The 21775-nt window shown below is 43.3% G+C and overlaps 1 protein-coding gene across 5 annotated transcripts in view; it reads right to left on the reverse strand.

Moving 5' to 3' along the window:
- ADCY10 (adenylate cyclase 10) overlaps positions 1-21775 on the reverse strand; it is a 107119-nt gene that overhangs the window by 27446 nt on the left and 57898 nt on the right. For all 5 annotated transcript variants that reach the window (XM_033197233.1, XM_033197232.1, XM_033197234.1 and 2 more), the window contains 6 exons: positions 20750-20886; positions 13885-14010; positions 12026-12304; positions 11609-11893; positions 2400-2469; positions 1455-1686 (listed from right to left, as the gene is read on the reverse strand). In XM_033197233.1, the coding sequence (XP_033053124.1) occupies positions 1455-1686; positions 2400-2469; positions 11609-11893; positions 12026-12304; positions 13885-14010; positions 20750-20886 (1129 nt within the window). The remainder of the gene's footprint in view (positions 1-1454; positions 1687-2399; positions 2470-11608; positions 11894-12025; positions 12305-13884; positions 14011-20749; positions 20887-21775) is intronic.

Genomic DNA, 21775 nt, shown 5'->3' on the forward strand with positions numbered 1-21775 from the left:
CACTCCTTATTGAATGAAACGGGTATGCATAGGTTTTAGAAAGTTGGCCCCCAGGGCTACCTAAGCCTCGTCCTCCTGGGACTCATTGGCTACATCCCCATCATCACCCCGAATATGTGCATGAAATATGCAGACTTTCCTTCTTAACATAAATGCTTTCAAGGACAGGAACTTAGTGACATTTTTAATAGTTTAATTTTAGAATTTTATATAAATCTAAGGTAGGAGGGTTGATTAGGCTGCTGTGACCAGTAGCAACTGTAAATTGTGGAAGGTCTATGAAGCTCTTCCTGAAGCTGGCTGAAGTCAGATGAAGCAAGGGCCCAGGAAGACATTTCCTCAAGTGAGTTCATGGAACGTTAGCCCAGCCAGCTGCTCCATGAAAAGAAATCTAAGGGCAAATAAGTTTGAGAAACACGGTATGCTTCAGCCTAGCCTGGCCTTTACCCTTCTGTGTCCTCTGAACAGATTTATATGTATCTCAGTATATCAAAGGCCCTGAAGTATCTAAAGGAATCTATTTACCTGTATTCAGCTCAGTGATTTCCAACTTACTTAATAATGAATTCTGTTTATTTCATTATGTGTATCAAATCCCCTCATTTCTAGGGGCATATTGCCCTGGAACCTTATTTATAATTACCCTAGAGAAGCATTCACCAGTGCTTTGGTGGTCTAAGGGTATGTGCGATAATCCAGCACACATTGCATGATGACAAAGGTGGGGAGAGCCTCTTTGGGAATCACAAGATTAAAACCAGAATTGGCTGGGACAGTGGCTCATGCTTGTAATTCTAGCACTTTGGAAGGCCAAGGTGGGCGGATCCCTTGAGCTCAGGTATTCAAGACCAGCCTGGGCAACATAGTGTAACCCCATCTCTACCAAGAACACAAAAAATTAGCCGGGCATGGTGGCACATGTCTGCGGTCCCAGCTGTTAGGAGGCTAAGGTGGGAGGATGGCTTGATCCCAGGAGGCAGAGAATGTGCCACTACACTCCATCCTGGGTGACAAAGTGAGACTTCATCTCAAAAACAAAACAAAAAACTGGAATTGCACTCATCCAAAGACCTACAGGTATTTTGCACTCACAGGTATTTTAGGCTTAACAGAGGGTAAATGCCACTTGAGGAAGACTATGCTAAGAGTCCTCTCTGCCTCATCTTGGGAATGAGATGTGCCCCCTTACCTCCCATACAGGTAGACAATTCATGGCAAGTTTCTAAAGGTGGCAATATTTTAAATAATTTACAATGCTAGTTGCAATGTATTCCAATTCTCTTTTCTCAATCTTAGATCATTTCCCTTCTAAGCAATGTGATTTTCAGTGGAAAGGGGTGCTGTCGGGAATATACAATGTGAAGTAATCAGAAAGCATGCTGGAGCTTCCCTTCTGGCTCTATGTTCCATGAATTGTCTCTAGGGTGGAGGTGGTCTGGGTAGAAACAGCTTACCATGTAGTTATCATGCAAGATGAGATAAGCAGATGCAATTTCTAAGAAGTAATATAAGGCTTTGTTATTTTCTCCCAATGCCAGAAAATGGTGGGCCAGAGGCAAGATGACAATCTCTAGGATTTCTTCACACTGGCAAGATTCCAGAGGGATAATGTCTTCATCAGATGTCTTCATTTTTGTTAACACGTCGTCAAAGAAATTCAATATCTTTTCTCTTATTTCGTCAGGACTGTCCATATGCAGAAATAAATAATAGTAACTTACACAGTATCACTTTTGATATTAAAATATCTTTAGGCCAGGCGCGGTGGCTCATGCCTGTAATTCCAGCACTTTGGGAGGCCGAGGCGGGTGGATCACCTGAGATCAGGAGTTCAAGACCAGCCTGGCCAACCTGGTGAAACCCCATCTCTACTAAAAATACAAAAATTAGGCCGGACGCGGTGGCTCACGCCCGTAATCCCAGCACTCTGGGAGGCCAAGGCAAGTGGATCACAAGGTCAGGAGATCAAGACTGTCCTGGCTAACACGGTGAAATCCCATCTCTACTAAAAATACAAAAAATTAGCCAGGTGTGGTGGCGGGCGCCTGTAGTCCCAGCTACTCAGGAGGCTGAGGCAGGAGAATCACTTGAACCCAGGAGGTGGAGGTTGCAGTGAGCTGAGATTGTGGCATTGCACTCCAGCCTGGGCGACAGAGCAAGACTCTGTCTCAAAATAAAATAAAATAAAATAAAGTAAAATAAAATATCTTTAAAAACAAAAGAGCAGGATAATAAAACCTAGTGTGGATACTACTGACTAAATTCACCATGCATAACCCCCGAAGTTTCCCACTTGTATCTAAGAGGTCAAACGTACTGGCCAAATGATTCTAATAGTGTTTTGAATTTAATGACAATTGTTTATGCTCTACTTCCTAAACAATGATATATGCCTCTACCTGGGATTTTCAGGAAATAATGCGGATGTCTCAGGAATCTCTGATTTGGACAGGATAAGCTCTTCTTGAGCTAGAAAATAAACAAATGAGTTGTATGGGTCATTGAAACGTTCTCTGTAGTGGAGATATCTGCTGTCTACCCAAGACTCTTGTTCCCTTTATGGAATTGTTGCTGCCCAGACAGAAACCACAATGCCCAGTCGCCATTGCATCTTAGGTGAAGCCACATCATGAGTTCTCACAATAGAATTAGATTAGAAGTAATATATGTCACCTCTAGGCTGAGATGGTTAAGTGTCTTCTCTGCCTTCTCTTTCCACAAGAAAGCAAATAATTCTAAGAACCTGAAGGATAGCAAACCCACAAGTTGGGAGGAGCCTGGGTCCCTCTGCATGCAAAGCCTTTGGTCAATACTTGCATTGGATTATATCATGAGGTGGAAATAAATTATCACTCTCTTGTGTTAAGCCACAGAAATGTTGGGATTTGTGATAGCTAATAACATTATCCTAAATAATTTATTCTGCAATAAAAACTATGAATTAAGCCTGAAGAAAGTGACATCAGTTTCCAGTGGAGAAATATAGATAATGAAATGAAATACCCCAAAAGGTTAACTGAAGGGCAGAGAATCTTAAATTAAAAACCTCAGTCTAAGCAGACTTGAATAGTTTGGAAAATTCCATAATGATCTTAAAACAGAAAACAAATGAGGCTTGTCTAGTCCAGTCATTTCTCCCTTCAGGCACAAGAAAGAATCCCAGAGAGGGGAAGGAACTTGTCTCAGGTCATATAACTGTTAGTGGTGGAGGTAGGACTAGAACTTAGGTTTTCTGGCTCCTAGGCTAATGCATTACTCCGTACATCTTATAGATGCAGTTTGAACATCTAAGAAGTTATCACCTTCTTCTGAAAGCCCTCTGGGCCCTTGCCCCCATAGGTAAGTACCCCATAGATAAGTACCCCAACTCCTGTGTGCCCATCAACCCTGTGCAGACCTGTATCATAATCCTTATTGCAGATCAATTTGGCCATCTCTTCTCCTAGATTACTATTTATTGATTCCTTAGTGACTAGCAGCTGAATATATTGAATTACGACCCTGTCCTGCTAGTTCTCTAAAACTGCTCTTGTTAAAGTTACCTGTGGCCACCATGTTGTCAAATCCAAAGGCTACATCTTTGTCTGCACTTGATTACCTCTAAGCAGCATTTAATACAAGTGACCACTCTCTCTTTTCACTCATTCTTTTAGCACACATTGCTTTGTGTGTCATAAGGGAATTGGTTACCCACTTAATTGGCTTCTGTTCTTCTACCAACATTCTAAATGTTGGTAAACCTCAGTTTGGTCCTGGGCTCCATCCTCCATTCACAATTTCTCCCTAGGCAGTTTCATCTGCCCATGACTTATGACTTTTAATTACATTCATATGCTAATGGCTTTCCATTTTATATATCTAAGCCTTGACATCTACTTTAACTACAGACCCATATATTCAAATACCACCTTGGCAACTGCCACTTGAATGTGTAATAGGTATTTCAAAATTAACCTGATTCAAACAGAAACTCTTTAATCTCTCCTCCAGAAACTTATACCCATTTACAACTTTTCCTATCTTAGTAAGCATCACTGCCATATATCCATTTTCTCAAGGCAAAAACCTGCACAAGATCCTTGATTATTTTCTTTCTCTTACCCCCATCCCTACTCAGTCCATCAGAAAGTCCCATTGACCATACCCAAAAACATATCTGAATTCATTGTCTTCTGTCCATCTTCACTACAGCACCATCCCAGTCCACCACCAAAATTTTACCTGGACAACTGCAAAAAACTAATCTCCCTTCTATTCCTATCCTTTTCAATCTTTTTCTGTAGAGAAGGCAGTACCGTTTAAAAAGCATGATTCAGCCGGGCGCGGTGGCTCAAGCCTGTAATCCCAGCACTTTGGGAGGCCGAGACGGGCGGATCACGAGGTCAGGAGATCGAGACCATCCTGGCTAACATGGTGAAACCCCGTCTCTACTAAAAAATACAAAAAAAAAAACTAGCCGGGCGACGTGGCGGGCACCTGTAGTTCCAGCTGCTTGGGAGGCTGAGGCAGGAGAATGGCGTAAACCCAGGAGGCAGAGCTTGCAGTGAGCTGAGACCCGGCCACTGCACTCCAGCCTGGGCGGCAGAGCGAGACTCCGTCTCAAAAAAAAAAAAAAAAATAATAATAATAAAAAGCGGCCGGGCGCGGTGGCTCAAGACTGTAATCCCAGCACTTTGGGAGGCTGAGATGGGCGGATCACGAGGTCAGGAGATCGAGACCATCCTGGCTAACACCGTGAAACCCTGTCTCTACTAAAAAATACAAAAAACTAGCCGGGCGACGTGGCGGGCGCCTGTAGTCCCAGCTACTCGGGAGGCTGAGGCAGGAGAATGGCCTAAACCCAGGAGGCGGAGCTTGCAGTGAGCTGAGATCCGGCCACTGCACTCCAGCCTGGGCGGCAGAGCAAGACTCCGTCTCAAAAAAAAAAAAAAAAAAAAATAATAATAATAATAATAATAAAAAGCATGATTCAGATCTCTGTGGCAGGAACTGCTGATTTCCCATCTCTATCTCCATTGTCCCTTTTCTCATTAATAATAGAATTCAATGTTATTCAGGACAGCGAAATTCTTCAGCTTCCCTTGCAACTGGATATAGTCATGTGAGTAGGTTCTGATCAATGGGATGTAAGAGGAAATACTGGGTAGGACTTTTAGAAGATCCTTTAAAAGGGAGGGGACATCCTTTCATGTTTTGGCTTCTTTCTCCTTCTAGCATTAAATGTGCTGGCTGGAGCCTCAGCAGCTGTTTTGGACCAAGGTCCCTGATGATCATGAAGCCTCCATACTAGTCCCAGTGATGAGGCAAGACTTTTACATGAGAAATACATAAATATAATACATTTGATAATAAATAAATTTAAGCCACATTAGCAAGGTCCTTATTATATGCAGCCAGTACTCATTCTAACTGATATATTTCCAATGTGTTCCAATTCACTTAGACTGAAATTTAGACTATTTATCAAAGTCTACAAGGCCCCTTGAAGATTTTATTGCTTAATCTCTTCATTGTCCGTCAGCTGCCATTAAAATTCAAATTTATGAGAATAGACACGTCTATCATTAATAATAAAATAAAAATTAATAATAAATGTCTATCATTTTTCACTACTATGGTCCAAAATCTAGGTCACTTCCTGGCACAGGGTAGACACTTAATAAATGTTTGTTGCATACATGCAGGTTTGTTGAAAATAAGTCAATTAGTAAAATGAAAATGCTATTCCTCCTTCAACACTTGATGTTTAAAATTGTAATGGTGGCCAGGCACAGTGGCTCATCCCTATAATCCCCACACTTCAACACTTTGGGAGGCTGAGGTGGGAGGATCATTTGAGTCCAGGAGTTTGAGACCAGCTTGGGCAACATGGCAAGACCTGTCTACAAAAAAAGAAGAAGAAGAAGAAAAAAAAATTAGCAGCATGTGGTGTTATGTGCCTGTAGTCCCACCTACTTGGGAGTCTGAGGTTGGAGGATGGCTTGAGCCTGGAAGTTTGAGGCTGCAATAAGCCCAGATCACGCCACTACATTCCAGCCTGGGCAACAGAGCAAGACCCGGTCTCAAAAGAAATAAATAAATAAATAAATTGTAATAGTGATAGAATGGAATGCGAAGATTGGATAGATAAAGCAAACAGAGTCAGGGCATACAAGGTATGCTCTTTGTCATTATGTCATTTATTACTTGGGTGAATCATATCATTATTATTATTATTACTATTTTTTTGGATGGAGTTTCACTCTGTTGCCTAGTCTGGAGTGCAGTGGTGCGATCTTGGCTCGCTGCAACCTCTGCCTCCTGGGTTCAAGTGATTCTTGTGCCTCAGCCTCCCTACTAGCTGGGATTACAGGCCCGCACCACCACACCTGGCTAATTTTATATTTTCTTTTCTTTTCTTTTTTATTGAGATGGAGTCTCATTCTGTCACCCAGGCTGGACTGCAGTGGCACGATCTCAGCTCACTGCAACTTCCGCCTCCCAGGTTCAAGTGATTCTCCTGCCTCAGCCTCCCAAGTAGCTGGGACTACAGGTGTGTGCCACCAGGCCTGGCTAATTTTTTGTATTTTTAGTGGAGACGGGGTTTCACCGTGTTAGCCAGGATGGTCTCGATCTCCTGACCTCGTGATCCCCCCGCCTCGGCCTCCCAAGGTGCTGTGATTACAGGCATGAGCCACTGTGCCCAACCAGAATCATATTATTTTTGATTCTCATTTTTTTCATTTACAAAGGAGATGCTGTATTAAGAGTTTCCTACTACAAGAAGAGTCTGTAAAAATCAAAAGAAAAAAGATACAAAATGCCTGTAGGTTCTCAATAGAAAAGAGAAAAGCAAAGATATCACCTGCCCACCTTAGGGTTTCAAATAACTAAAAATAAGACTTTAGGTTCAAGATGTCAGACTACCTCTTGGGTTTATCTTCTGTCTCCCCAGGTTCAGGACATTTAGCTAACTAAGTGAGAATAAAATGATTTTTTTTTTTTTTTTTGAGACAGGGCCTTGCTCTGTTGCTCAGGCTCCACTGCACAATCACAGCTCGCTGCATCCTCAACCTCCCTGGCTCAAGGGATCTTCCCACATCACCCTGCTGAGTAGCTGGGGCTACAGGCGCCTGCCACCACACCCAGCTAATTTTTTGTATTTTTTGTGGAGGGGTGTTTCATCATGCTTCTCAGGCTGGTCTTGAACTCTTGAGCTCAAGCAATCCACCTGTCTCAGCCTCCCAAAATGCTGGGATTACAGGTGAGCCACTGTGCCTGGTAAGAATAAAATGATCTCTGAAAGTATAAATTCCACATGTATAGAATGGAAGGGCCACGCTCCTGTCTTAGGGTCACTGCAGTAGCTACCCATCTGCCTAGAACAGTCTTCCTCAGCCACTCACACAGCAAAATCCCTCACTTCCTCTGTCTTTACATGAATCTTGCTTTGCAGTGAAGGCACCCAAATGACTCTGCACTCCTTATCTCCCTTGTCCTACCCAACATTCTTTTCTGTTTTTCTCTATGATTTATCACTTATACTATATGCTTTCCTTTTTTTTTTTTTTTTTTTTAAGAGTTGGGGGTCTTGCTCTGTCACCCAAGCTGGCGTATGGTAGAGTGAACATGGCTTACTGCAGTCTCAAACTTTTGGCCTCAAGCAATACTACTGAGTAGCTGGGACTACAGGCACAAGCCATCACACCTGGCTAATTTTTTTTGAAGAGATGGGGTCTTGCTCTCCTGCCCAGGCTGGTCTTGAACCCTTGGCCTCAAGCCTCCAAAGCCACTGGAATTATAGGCATGAGCCATTGCACCCAGAAATTTACTTCTTTATTATGTTTTTGTTCTCCACTGTCTACTTTCCCCCAATAGAATGCTGGTTTGTTCACCGATGCAAAACACTGATGCTGTTTTGTTCAGATGCCTAGAGCAGTAAGCAGTGCCTGGCACATAGTAGGAACCCAATAAATAATTGTGGAATGAGTAAATGAAATGCTGAATGAAAGTTCAACGTATCTGTAGAAGATAAAGGAGTGAGAAGAGTAGTCATTGATGAAATAGGTGGAAGAAGCTGAAGGACAGCACCCAGGAGGGTAAACCGTTGGAATGAATCAAGACTTAGAAAATAACAGTTCTTAAGAAGGACATGAGGATCAAAAGAGAATTGAAAGGGAACCAGCTACCAGCTTCCTCCCTATCTGATTCACACGTAATGCAGTGGCCCTGAATCTCCTCCAATTATGTCTTTTTTTCCCTTTTGGGGAGAGCAGCGGCCATGATCACGGCTCACTGTATCCTTGAACTCCTGGGCTCAAGAGATCCTCCCACCTCAACTTCCTGAGAAACTGGGACTATAGATGTGTGCAACCATGCCTGGCTAATTTTCTTATTTTTAGTTTTTTTGTAGAAACAGAGTCACAGTTTGTTGTCCAGGCTGGTCTTGAACTCCTGGCTTCCAGTGATCCTTCCACCTCAGCTTCCCAAAGTGCTGGGATTACAAGCGTGAGCCACCATACTTGGTCCCAATTATGTCCTTGACTAGTATTGCCTAAAGGTTATACTCCACACTTTGGGAGATTCAGGGATAATGGATAGACAGAGTATCTATCTGTTTAGGATAGATGGAAGCAGGATGTTTTAAGGAAGACATTGCAAAAAAAAAGTTTCCTAGTAACTCTAGGAAAAGTAAACATTTGTTAAGAAATCTATTCACTGTATATTACTTGATTTGTAATGGACAACATTTACATAGTCTTAATAATGTAAACACTTCACTGACTTGTCTAATGCCAGTTATATGACAATATAAGGGAGAGGGGCCGAGGAGTGGTGTAACAGAGTTAAATCCTCATCTGCCATAGCCAGAAAACAGATGTCAGAATTTGATTTTTTAAAAAATCAATAAAAGCAATATTAATATACCATTTAGTATATGGAGGTAATGACTAGAAAGAATAGCTAAATTAAAAATGTTTGCCCCTGACTGGAACTACTGAAGGTGTGTGCGATGGTGGGCTATGGGATTACTGTTTTTTGATACAACATTTAGGGAATTTACAAAGTCTCTAAAGTTTGCCTAGTCGATAGCCTTCTGAACAGGTGAAAAATTCTGATAGGAGAAATAGTAGAACTGTGGCCTCACTCAGGTGGAGGTGCTGATGGAAGGGCTACCAGCAGACATTATTCAGAGACATTTGGTCACATATGCTCCAGAACTGAACTTCCAGTTGATTGGAAAATCTGCAAATAACTGAAATTGTTTGCTTTGATGACAACAGTCAGCCTGCTAAAGGCCAGCTGCTCAAACTGACCTGTCTTCTAGCTGTCAGCATATTTTAGCTTATTTCATCCCCCAAAATAAAACATCAATCTACCAAAAAATACATCTATGTATATGTATGTGCGTGTATGTGTGTGTGTATATGTATGACTCACTGAACCCACACAGTCGAATATTCTTCTTTTCCCTTTCCCTCATCTCTTTCCATCATTTCATCTCCTACTGATACTTTCACTGGTTCTTTGAGTAGGGCCCTGTGTGGGATCCCTCACTAAAGCTTCCTGAATTCAGGCAGCACATCTTCTCAGTGCTCCACAGTCTGGCCCCCTTACCCCTGTCTCATTCTAGCAGTCCACACCCAAGGGTCTTCTCACCCTCCCAAGGGCACTCTGGGAAGAACTTAAAATGGTTCCAGTCCTGCTGTTTCTCCCAGGTGGGTTTTATCTGATCCATGAGAAACCCTCACACATCCTTTCCCACAGTCTGGGATGGCAGATTGATCCCAATGCAGCCACAGGCCACTTCAGCCTTCTTAGGCAGGAGGCAGGCCCCAGTGTTCTATGTCCTCTGATTCTAAGGAAGACACCTCACTAGGCTTGAGGTGATGAAGTAAACAACCCACTTGAGGAGGGCACACAGCACCTCATCAGTTCTCACCAAAGAGAGCTCTTCACAAATCCTGGCCCTCTATACAGTCTTCCTCATTTCTATGTCTTACATCTGGGCAAGGGATCCAAGATTATAATTGATTCTCAGCTATTTCCTTTGTAAATTCTGTATATCCAGTGCCTCAGTTTGAATTGCAGCATTCATTGTATCTTGGTGCTCTGGCATAAATTTCAATTTCAACATCGTGTTACACACATACCATTTTTGTGATGATAATAATAATATTACCAATTTTGTAAAAATATAACAGACGAGAGAGAATTTAATACATGCTACTAATAGAACTAAACTCAGGTAGGTGTACATTCCCCTGACATCTTCCCTGCCCCAGTGACGGTGAGACTACTGCTGAAGTCTTATCCTCTTTGTACTCAAGTTCTCAGAGGACTAGAAATCTTCATAGTCCAGATCCTAAAGCTCTGAACTTACAGCCTGATTCCTGCCTTCCAAAAAGGGAGATGGACTAGTGTGAGTGCAGTTTCAACCACATGCTTGTCCCACTGTGCAAAGCTGCAATTTTCTCACTCTCTTGATTTCTACTTCATGCTGTGTCTATGAACTTCCTATTTTCTGGCAAGTTTTACCTAAAAGTCCAACCCCACATTTGGGGGAGCTCAGGTATAATGAGCAGAGGATGAACTTAGGAATTAGACTGATGGCAGATTGAATAAAGCCTGTCACTCATTCTGTGGTATTGGGTAAGTTACTTAAGCTTCCAGAACCACAATTTTAAAAATCTATACAATGAAAATAACCCTCATCAACCTTAAAGGGTTAATACGAGGATCCACTGAGAATGCACGTGAAATAGAGAACAAATGAGAAAAAAAAATTTTATTTTGCACCTGCTATGTGCTAGGCACTTTAGATACATTTCTTCCTGATTTTTAATATCCTTATAATATAGGAGTCCTCTACTTGTAGCCTCTGATTTCCCAACCAGATTTAGCCATAATCACCAAGGTCCTCTGACTAGGGTAGACAGCCCATGAGGAGCTCCCTGGCCACCATGAATGAGGGCTAGAATTGGTGTTGTAGCTCTATGTCTGACACCCATCATGCCCGCAGTGACTGAGTCTTTGGGTCCTTACATCCCTCAAATCCTCTGCTATGTTTTCTCAGATCACATAGCTGATTGGTGTTATTGGTTTGTAACTTTTTAAATTTGCTTCTCAGATGGTCTTGAATTCCTGCCCTGAAACCAAGCCCTCTTTTCTGGAGCCCTGATCTGCTTAGCCCTGGCTAATTCTCTCTCAATCATATTCTTGTCCCACTGGAACCTGTTTCAAACTAGACCAACAAAGCAATAATATTCTTATCTGCCAAGAAACACCATGTCATCATGTCAGATTGTACCCCCCTTTGGATTCCATCCTTTGGTGTCAATTAAGTGAGATATTTTAGTTTGTGTTCTGGTCACACCCCATTTTGCCAGAGCCCCCTCCCTAAACCATCCCTGACAGTTATAGTGAGATTGGTTCACCAGACTCAATACAGGTACATTCCCTTACTCTTCTCTTCACCATTGGCCTAGGCTGCTGAAGTCTCATCCTTCTTTGTGCCCAAGCCGCTTATGGGACTTGGAGCCCTCAAGGTCCACACCCACTCCTTCTAGATCCTAGTCTCTAGATTTCCCACGAACAGTTAGGATAATTTAAAAATGAGGTAGGTTACTTTTAAATCCATGAGACGTAGCCATCTTTTTAATGGCATCCATGTCTAAAGTGTTGAACCGAATATTCACTGTGAAGTGATGATAGGGAATGAAGTCCCTGCTTCGGCAGTGGTCACACCTGTGGGCATCTTCTTCTAAAAAGCGGGCACATTTCAAGTGCATGGCTCTTCTCTGGTCCTTGAGCCACAGCTCGTAGGCTGTTTTCTGCATCATAGGGCTACGGAATCGAATCCTGTGGCACTCGATCACCTCCAGTTCACGAAGCTCTTCCTCTTCACCGTGATCTGGAGAGAGCAAAAAGGGTTTTTTCAGCCAGGCAGTAGGCAACAGATCAGCCCCTTCTACCTAACACAGGTCAATTATTTGATCTAGATGGGTCTTTAAGAGGAAGCTGAGTCACTCCAGGTGCTACTCACCCATCCCGTCACTGGGCTTCAGAGACGAGGAGCGATAGTGCACCTCAAATGAGGTATCGTTCCGTTTCAGGGCATTTTGAAGCTCCTTGCCATTCCGGAAACAATAAAAAATGTTAGATTCCACTAGGGTTGCGAGGGCCTTGATCATCATCTTCATATTCCAACAGGGAAGAATCTCAAACAACAACTCGGTGGTGAAGGTCAGGCCAATGATGGCAGCACATCTTACCAGCATTTGGTGGGAAAGGCTCATGCTATCCAGCTGGATCAGAGAGATTTCTGCAGGTAGAAGGCCACACAGTAGAAAACTAGTTATTTGTCTTTATCAAATATGCTGTATTTGATACAACCATCCTGCTCAACAGTTCTTGTTGAAAGAAACTCAGTCAAGCTAAGTCAAAAGAAGTATTTGTTTAGTACCTAATTTGTGGATAGCACAGGCTTATGGCCTGGAAAGACACATGGCACAATGACCTGACAAAATTAAGATGGATTTCATGGTGTTCTGATTTTGTGCTAAAGTGTGACAAGCGTGTGTGAGGAGAGGAGAGGACATTGTAATCACTATTGTCAGAAGGAGCAGGCCCTGCCATTCCTGTGCTTTGTTGACTTCCTCAGCTGGTCCTTCTGTATCTTCTTCTCTGGCTCCCCTTTCTGCTGGAAATTTTTATCTCTATCTGCCCTGGAAATTTATGTCTTTTCATGACATACATTATCATCTCTGTGTCATGACCAAGTGTCAGAGAGTTCACAGCTCCTATCCCAACGTTTCATCTAAGCTTGAATATCATAGCTCACATGGCTTTCTGGACATTTTGACCAGGATATCCTTCTGTTAGGGACAAAATTAGAACTTCTCAACTTGCCCAAAAAACACAGTAGAAACTAAGCTAGTCTTTTTTTTTTTTTCCCCGTCTCGTTCTTGTTGCCCAAGCTGGAGTGCAATGGCGCGATCTCGGCTCACTGCAACCTCCGCCTCCCAGGTTCAAGCAATTCTCCTGCCTCAGTCTCCCAAGTAGCTGGGATTACATGCATGCGCCACCATGCCAGGCTAATTTTTTTTTTGTATTTTTAGTAGAGACGGGGTTTCTCCATGTTGGTCAGGCTGGTCTCTTGAACTCCTGACCTCAAGTGATCTGCCCGCCTCAGCCTCCCAAAGTGCTGGGATTACAGGAGTGAGCCACCGCACCTGGCCAATAATATGTCTTTCATATAAACTCTTGTTTGTCATTTATTTATCGTAAAAGTGGATGGCAGGAAGTATCTCAGTATTAGATTTTCTCCCTCATTATTTGGTTTCTGTTTAATTGAAAATGTACAATATTTCATTCTTTTATGCAGATCCCAGAATATACACAGGTGGAAAGATGGCTCTTAATTAGGAGAAAAGCCAAGCCTACCCTGGAGCCTTCTCTCTGCTTCAGGCAGTATAGAGCAAACAGACAAACAACCTGTGTTGCTGTTTTTCTTTTTTGTTTTAAAAACAGACATCCTAGAGAAAACCAAAGTGAAGCTTAGGGACTAGAAAATAAATACCAGGTCAGATTTTCTTTTCCGTCTTTTCTTTTCTTTTTTTTTTCTTTTGAGATGGAGTCTTACGCTGTCACCCAGGCTGGAGTGCAGTGGCTCACTGCAACCTCCACCTCCCGGGTTCAAGCAATTCTCCTGCCTCAGCTTCCCAAGTAGCTGGGATTACAGGCATGTGCCTGGCTAATTTTTTTGTATTTTTAGTAGAGACGGGGTTTCACCATGTTGGCCAGGCTGGTCTCGAACTCCTGACCTTGTGATCTGCCCGCCTCAGCCTCCCAAAGTCCTGGGATTATAGGCGTGAGCCACTGCACCTGGCCAGATTTTCTTACCTTTTAATGATGTTGGAGATGACAGGTTTTTCAGTCTGACACCACTTGCGAGGTGACAGACTTCACTTTCCTCATCACTTTGGAGAGTAACCATGTTTAACTTCTCTATTGGCTTAATGAAATACTCTACAGGGGTATAAAAGGGAAGAAAAGTTGAGTCATTAGTCTGTCTTTTTTTTTTTTTTTTTTTGAGACAGAGTCTCGCTCTGTCGCCCAGGCTGGAGTGCTGTGGCCGGATCTCAGCTCACTGCAAGCTCCGCCTCCCGGGTTTACGCCATTCTCCTGCCTCAGCCTCCCGACTAGCTGGGACTACAGGCGCCCGCCACCTCGCCCGGCTAGATTTTTGTATTTTTTAGTAGAGACGGGGTTTCACCGTGTTAGCCGGGATGATCTCGATCTCCTGACCTCGTGATCCGCCCGTCTCGGCCTCCCAAAGTGCTGGGATTACAGGCTTGAGCCACCGCGCCCGGCCTAGTCTGTCTTATAAGGTCTGATTTTCCAATGAACTTTGAGATGGATCTCATGTGAGGAAGAGTGCGCAGAGATGTATATTGGCTCACTAAATATTCTGGAAACCTTTTTTTTTGTTTTGTTTTGTTTTTTGTTTTTTTGAGACAGAGTCTCTCACTGTCGCCCAGGCTGGAGTGCAGTGGTGCCATCTTGGCTCACTGCAACCTCTGCCTCCCAGGTTCAAGAGATTCTCCTGCCTCAGCCTCCCAAGTAGCTGGGATTACAGCCGCCCACCACTATGCCTGGCTAATTTTTGTAGACATGGGGTTTCACCATGTTGGCCAGGCTGGTCTCAAACTCCTGACCTCAAGTGATCCTCCTGCCTCCGCCTCCCAAAGTACTGGGATTACAGGTATGAGCCACACTGCACGAGGCCGCTGGAAACCTTGTTCTAAGTAAAACTGATTAATGAAAATCTAGATGTACTCAAAAATGTTTTGTCTCCCTCTGTCAACCCTGCCCAACCAAAGGAACTGGCACTATTGGTGTCTTCCATAGGATATAAGGCTTTACAAACATTTGATTCCCAGTCAGATTATCAGAATGTATTACAATATACAGAAACATATATTTGTATGTATACATTTACATACCCACACTCAGATACAAACACATTCTCTGAGGCACTGTACTCTAATTAGGACGGGGCTACATCAGAAAGAGATTTTTTTTTTTTTTTGAGACGGAGTCTCGCTCTGCCGCCCAGGCTGGAGTGCACTGGCCGGATCTCAGCTCACTGCAAGCTCCGCCTCCCGGGTTTACGCCATTCTCCTGCCTCAGCCTCCCGAGTAGCTGGGACTACAGGCGCCCGCCACGTCGCTCGGCTAGGGGTTTTTTTTTTGTATTTTTTAGCAGAGACGGGGTTTCACCGTATTAGCCAGGATGGTCTCGATCACCTGACCTCATGATCCACCCGTCTCGGCCTCCCAAAGTGCTGGGATTACAGGCTTGAGCCACCGCGCCCGGCCAGAAAGAGGTATTTTAATTGGTGAAGTTTGAATAGTAAATGTGCCTAGTAATTCGGTTTCCTAGTACTCCAAAATGCATTATTTTTCTGTCCCTTCAGCCATTCATGCAGTCCTTGATAGCTGCAAGACTATGCTCGGTGAGGTGAAAATAGGAAGGTGAATAAAACCAAGTTCCTTATTTCCTAGAGCTCTAAGTCATGTACGCAAAGAGCTGGACTGCCAGGCAGTAAATGAGTGCCGTGTGACTGGACACAAACAGTAAGCACCAGAGTTCACATCAATACAGGACATATTTATTAAGGACTTTCTGTGCATCCTATCCAGTGAAGGCTACAAATGTGAATAACACATGCTTCTGGCCCCCAAGGGGCTTAAAAATCTATGGAGACAGATATATAAGTAACCAATTATAACACCAGGATGAGTGACTTAAGAGCTAAAGAGCAAAGAGTAGCATGTTGTGGGAACAGAAAATAACAATTAAATCAGACTTGGTGGATTCAGAAAGGCTTGATAGAGGAGGAAGTACTTTGATTGATCCTTGAAGGATGAAGAGATATTCTAAGCAGAAAGTGGAGGAGAGGCCAATGCAAAGGCACGGGAACCTCAGAGTACTTAGTGAGTTAGGGGAATGAAGCGGCCCAGCATGGCTAAAGTGCAGGGGCTGGAATGCTAAAGTGCTATGTGGGAGACGTGGAGACGTGTTCAGAGAGCTAGTCTGGGAGCACAGCATGGAGGGCATTAAACACCATAATATGAAGACTGGACTTTATAGACAAGAGGGAAAGATCACAGATTTCTGAAGAGGAGATAGTAGTAATCCAACCAGTTATATTTAGGAAGGTAGCACTGGAAGCAGCATATGGAAAAGGCGCGAGACCAGGACAGGGAAGACTATGTAAGGAATTACAACAATGGAATGTCAAGAAGTGAGGATGGCCGGGCGCGGTGGCTCAAGCCTGTAATCCCAGCACTTTGGGAGGCCGAGACGGGCGGATCACGAGGTCAGGAGATCGAGACCATCCTGGCTAACACGGTGAAACCCCGTCTCTACTAAAAAATACAAAAAACGAGCCGGGCGAGGTGGTGGGCGCCTGTAGTCCCAGCTACTCGGGAGGCTGAGGCAGGAGAATGGCGTGAACCCGGGAGGCGGAGCTTGCAGTGAGCTGAGATCTGGCCAGTGCACTCCAGCCTGGGCGACGGAGCGAGACTCCGTCTCAAAAAAAAAAAAAAAAAAAAAAAAAAAAAAAGAAGTGAGGATGGATAGAACCAGGTAAGTGGTTCAGCAAGGAGAAAGCAAATACTAAAGACATGGAGGAAATGGGGCCTAAGCAAGACAGTGATAGAAGTGACAGAGACATGGAGTACAGAAGGAGGGGTGGTTGAGGAGGGAGGATAATGCATGAAGTTTTAGATGTATTAAGTTTAAGGGAATCTGTGGAATAGTTCAGTGGGCAATTGGAAATATGGGTGTGGAACTAAGGGTGAGGTTAGGGTTTGACACACACACAAAGGCTGAGAAATAATGAGTACATGAAAACAACTGGGAAAAGAGTTGTTTCTAATTCTGGCAAGCTAGCAAAAGGAGAGGGTTAAGGATAGAACTTGAAGAATGTCCCAAGAGGAGTAGACCCAGGGAGAGAGCCAAGAAGCATCTGATGACTAGTTAGAGAGGGGAACAGGAGGAGTGTGGGGTCAGGGAAGTCAAGGGAGGATAGCATACCAAAAAGGGGGCCGTGTGTGTGTGTGTGGGTGTGTGTATGTATTAGGAGTAGGAGAGTGGGGCTCAAGGGTATGATGTGGTCCATGCTCTTTTATGCTTATTTCCCCTTCCAGGACCTCGCACGGAGACAACCATTCTTTCCATCACTCAACCAGTATTAACCTGATTTCCTCTAGGTGCTAGGAATTTTCCTAGGATTGGGGATTCAGGAGAGCACAAGACTCCCTGCCTCATGAAGCTCACATTCTAATGGGAGACAAACATTAAACAATAGATAAATACATTAATAGGATAATCTCATAATGTAATTCAATTTTGTGAAATAAATAAAAGGATGATACACAGAATGTACTCCTTACTGAGGTTCACCTGTTGTCAGCCTTTGCCACATTTACTATATCCTAGGTTCCTTCTATGTGTACATATTTTTCTGAAGCATTTGAATATAAGTCACACACATCACATACTCCCAAATACTTGAAACTCTGTATTTTCTAAAAATATTGACACTCTTTTGTTTGTTTGTTTTGCTTTTTTGAGACAGGGTCTCACTCCTATTGCCCAGACTGGAGTGGAGAGGCGTGATCATAGCTTGCTGCAGCCTCAACCTCCCTGGCTCAAGCAATTCTCCCACCTCAGCCTCCTGGGTAGCTGGGACTACAGGCGTGCAACACCACACCCTGCTAATTTTTGTATTTTTAGTAGAGATGGCGTTTTGTCATGTTGTCCAGGAAGGTCTCAAACTCCTGGGCTCAAGCGATCTGGCCCCCTCAGACTCCCAAAGAACTGGGATTACAGGTGTGGGCCACTGCACCTGGCCAACACTCTCTTATATAACTAGAGTATAATTATCACCTTCAAGAAACTTAACATTGGTCGGGCTCCGTGGCTCACGCCTGTAATCCCAGCACTTTGGGAGGCCGAGGCGGGTGGATCACGAGTTCAGGAATTCAAGACAAGCCTGGCTAAGGTGGTGAAACCCAGTCTCTACTAAAAATGCAAAAAAAAAAAATTAGCCAGGTGTGGTGGCAGTTGCCTGTAGTCCCAGATACTCAGGAGGCTGAGACAGAGAATTGTTTGAACCCAGGAGGCGGAGGCTGCAGTGAGCCAAGATCGTGCCACTGCACTCCGGTCTGGGCGACAGAGTGTCTCAAAAAAAAGAAATTTAACATTGATACAATACTTTAGTCTACTGTCCATATCCCAATTTTGTGAATTGACCAAATAATATCCTTTAACATTCTCTTTTCTTCCAGTATAGGATCCAGTCCAGAATTATGTATCATATTTATTTTTTTAATTGAAGTGAAATTCAGCTAGCATGCAATTAATTATTTTAAAGTATACAATTCAGCGGCCTGTAGTGCATTCACAATATTGTGTAACCAGAATCTCTCCTTAATTTCAATTTTTAAAAATTAAGACACAAAAGACGCTAAAGGGTTTTAAATAGAGAAGACACCTGATTATGTTTTAAAAAGCTCATAACAGGGCCAGGCACAGTGGCTCACACCTGTAATCCCAGCACTTTGGGAGGCCGAGGCGGGTAGATCATTTGAGGTCAGGAGTTCAAGACCAGCCTGGCCAACATGGCAAAACCCTGTCTCTACTGAAAATACGAAAATTAGCTGGGCACTAGTGGCGCATGCCTGTAATCCCAGCTACTCGGGAGGCTGAGGCAGGAGAATTGCTTGAGCCCAGGAGACGGAGATTGCAGTGAGCTGAGATCGCTCCACTGCACTCCAACCTGGGCAACCGAGTGAGACTCTGTCTCAAAAAAAAAAAGCTCATAACAGATACTATATAAACATTTATTGAACAAATAAACAAAGTAAACAAATGTATAAAATTCGGAAATAATATTTACTCCGCAGTATTTATATTTACATATCACTTTCCTTTAATCCCACTGGCATCTTAATATTATTATAATGGAATTATTTAGTCTAAAATAATGATCATAGCAGTCATTATCGATATAATGATCCATTATCATCTTTAAAACTAATTTGGCCAGAGAAAGTCTTCTCTATTTTTGCATCACAATCATCCAGAAAAAAAAAAAAAAATTGATCTTTTCTTAAAAAGCAAGCTTATGTTTCTTGCTCCTTAAAAAAAAAAAGTTGGAACTTTGCCCTGTTCTCTCAGACAACCTTCTGTCTCATTTCTCCTACAGATGTGCCCTCGGGGGCCACATGGCCCTGTAGTCATGCTATGGAACAAGAAGTGAGAGGCAACAGATGCAGTACAGACTGAAACACGGATAGGGGCATCTGAGCATCATTCATTCACCCAGGAGGCAGGGGCTTTTAGGAAACAAGAGGAATCTTTTTTGTGAAATGTCCCTCACTGTCACCTTTAGGTGGTGATTTTCTATCCTGCTACATAGAGACAGCAGCACCATAAGTCCTTTATTGCACCATATTCACCTCAACATGACACTGATCTCACATCTATATTCTTGTCTTTAAATTCAGTTGCAGAGGAATACGTTTTGACCCTCTAGGTTTAGTAATATTAATACACGTTGTGCTTATAGCTGTTAAATCATCTTCTCACTTAATTGGAGTCACACAAAAATGAAGAAGCTTGTGATTCCAGGAAGAGAGAATTGGTATGTTTTTCCCTATTCCTCCTGCTAAATATAATCAAAACCCCTAGACATTATGTGTAAAACAAACAGAAGATGACATTGAAGGTGGAGAGAAGTCAGACCAGCTAGGGACCTTAGGATCCAAGGAAAAACGTGGCAGTGGGTCCCATGGCAGGGCTTTCTTTTTGCCTCACATGTCTGAGACTTAGAGCTGAAGAATCTAGCAACTCAGAAACACCAAGGGAGTGCAAACAAAAAAGTCCCACTTAAAGCCTGTTCTATCTAGCCTTAATTCTCTACTTTCCAACTTGTATTCTCCGGCCCCCACTCTTCTCCCTGCAATAAAATTATTTTCCGAAAAATTCCAACTGGCCTCCTTCATGCCATCACTTCACATTTCATCCTGGTGTATATCTGTGTAGCACAGGATCTTTGTTGATAACTCACTTCATACTAGAAATTTTACCTCTGGCAAAAAAGGAAAGGTTTGTGAAAACAACATGAAAGTGGCCCTTCAGTTCTGGGCCTTAAGATTTGTCAGTGTCCTTTCATTTCTACTATACTTTTTTTTTTTTTGGACAGAGTCTCACTCTGTTGCCCAGGCTGGAGTGCAGTGGTGCAATCTCAGCTCACTGCAACCTCCACCTCCCAGGCTGAAGAGAGTCTCCTGCCTCAGCCTGCCGAGTAGCTGGGATTACAGGCGCCCACCACCACACCTGGCTAATTTTTGTATTTTTAGTACAGATGGGGTTTCACCATGTTGGCCAGGCTGGTCTTGAACTCCTGACCTCAAGTGATCTGCCCGCCTCGGGCTCCAAAAGTGCTGAGATTTAGGCGTGAGCCGCCACGCCCAGCCATGGTTATACAATCTTTAGCCAAGTCCAGTGAGTCCCAGGCAATGTTAAATTCTCTTACAATCTGGAATGTCAGATCCAATAATTCCTGGCTCGCCAGAACCCTCTGGCTCTACAGGAAGTAGCCTGTGGAATAGCCCATTTTTGCTACCTTCTCTGAATGAAGACTTAAGTTAGGCAGAACAGAGTAAGAAAGAACCATCACTGCAGGACTTACTGAACAGGTTATTCCAGGCCCTATGTGTCTTTTCCTCAGACTCCGTTTGTTGGAAAACTAGTACCTTGTGATGTTCCAAGTTTTTAAGCAATTCTTCACAGTAAAATGGAATCCCACAGCTTCCCTCCACCAGGTACCTGTAGTGAAAACAAGGCAATCTGTTTACACTGAAGATACATCTTTCAGGAAGGAAAAACATTTAAGTCTTCTCAATCACTTGAAAATAATTTCTTGTCATTCTTCATTTGTTTCTGTTTGTTTTCAATTTTCAGGCATTGCTTTGTTTTCTTTTTATTTCACTTATGTGTGTATACAATAAGTATGCACACACTTTATTTATAGTTTTTAAAACAGACATTGGAAGGATAAACCAAAAACTAATCAAAATGGTTACGTATAGGATAAGGGAGGGAAGCAAGACTAAGGATGTACCTTTTTGGCTTTGGAAAGATATACATGTTCTATATAATTTAAACAGAGAGAAAGGGAGAGAGAGAGAGAGAGAAACAGAGAGAGTGAGTGCCAAATTGGTGCCTGGAGTGATCTTAAATGAGCCTTTGTTCAAGACATCTTTCTTCCAGAAGGAGGGCAACCTCATTGCAGATACTAAGATGGGCTGTAAACAGCCAGCTAAAGAAGAAACATTCCCTATGTTGTTAAGGTGACTGCTGTCAGGACCCCAGGAGAGCTGGGCTCCATGGCTCACACCTGTAATCCCAGCACTTTGGGAGGCCGAGGAGGGCGGATCACCTGAGGTCGGGAGTTCAAGACCAGCCTGATCAACGTGGATAAACCTCATCTCTACTAAATACAAAATTAGCTGGGCGTCATGGGGCATGCCTGCAATCCCAGCTACTCAGGAGGCTGAGGCAGGAGAATTGCTTGAACTTGGGAGGTGAAGGTTGCGGTGAGCGGAGATTGTGCCATTGCACTCCAGCCTGGGCAACAAGAGCGAAACTAGGTCTAAAAAACAAACAAAAACAAAAAACAAACAAAAAAACCCAAAGGAAACCCCAGGAGAGGAAC

Source organism: Trachypithecus francoisi, unplaced genomic scaffold (genome assembly GCF_009764315.1).
Source record: "Trachypithecus francoisi isolate TF-2019V2 unplaced genomic scaffold, Tfra_2.0 Lachesis_group5, whole genome shotgun sequence".
NCBI classification, from domain to species: Eukaryota; Metazoa; Chordata; class Mammalia; order Primates; family Cercopithecidae; genus Trachypithecus; species Trachypithecus francoisi.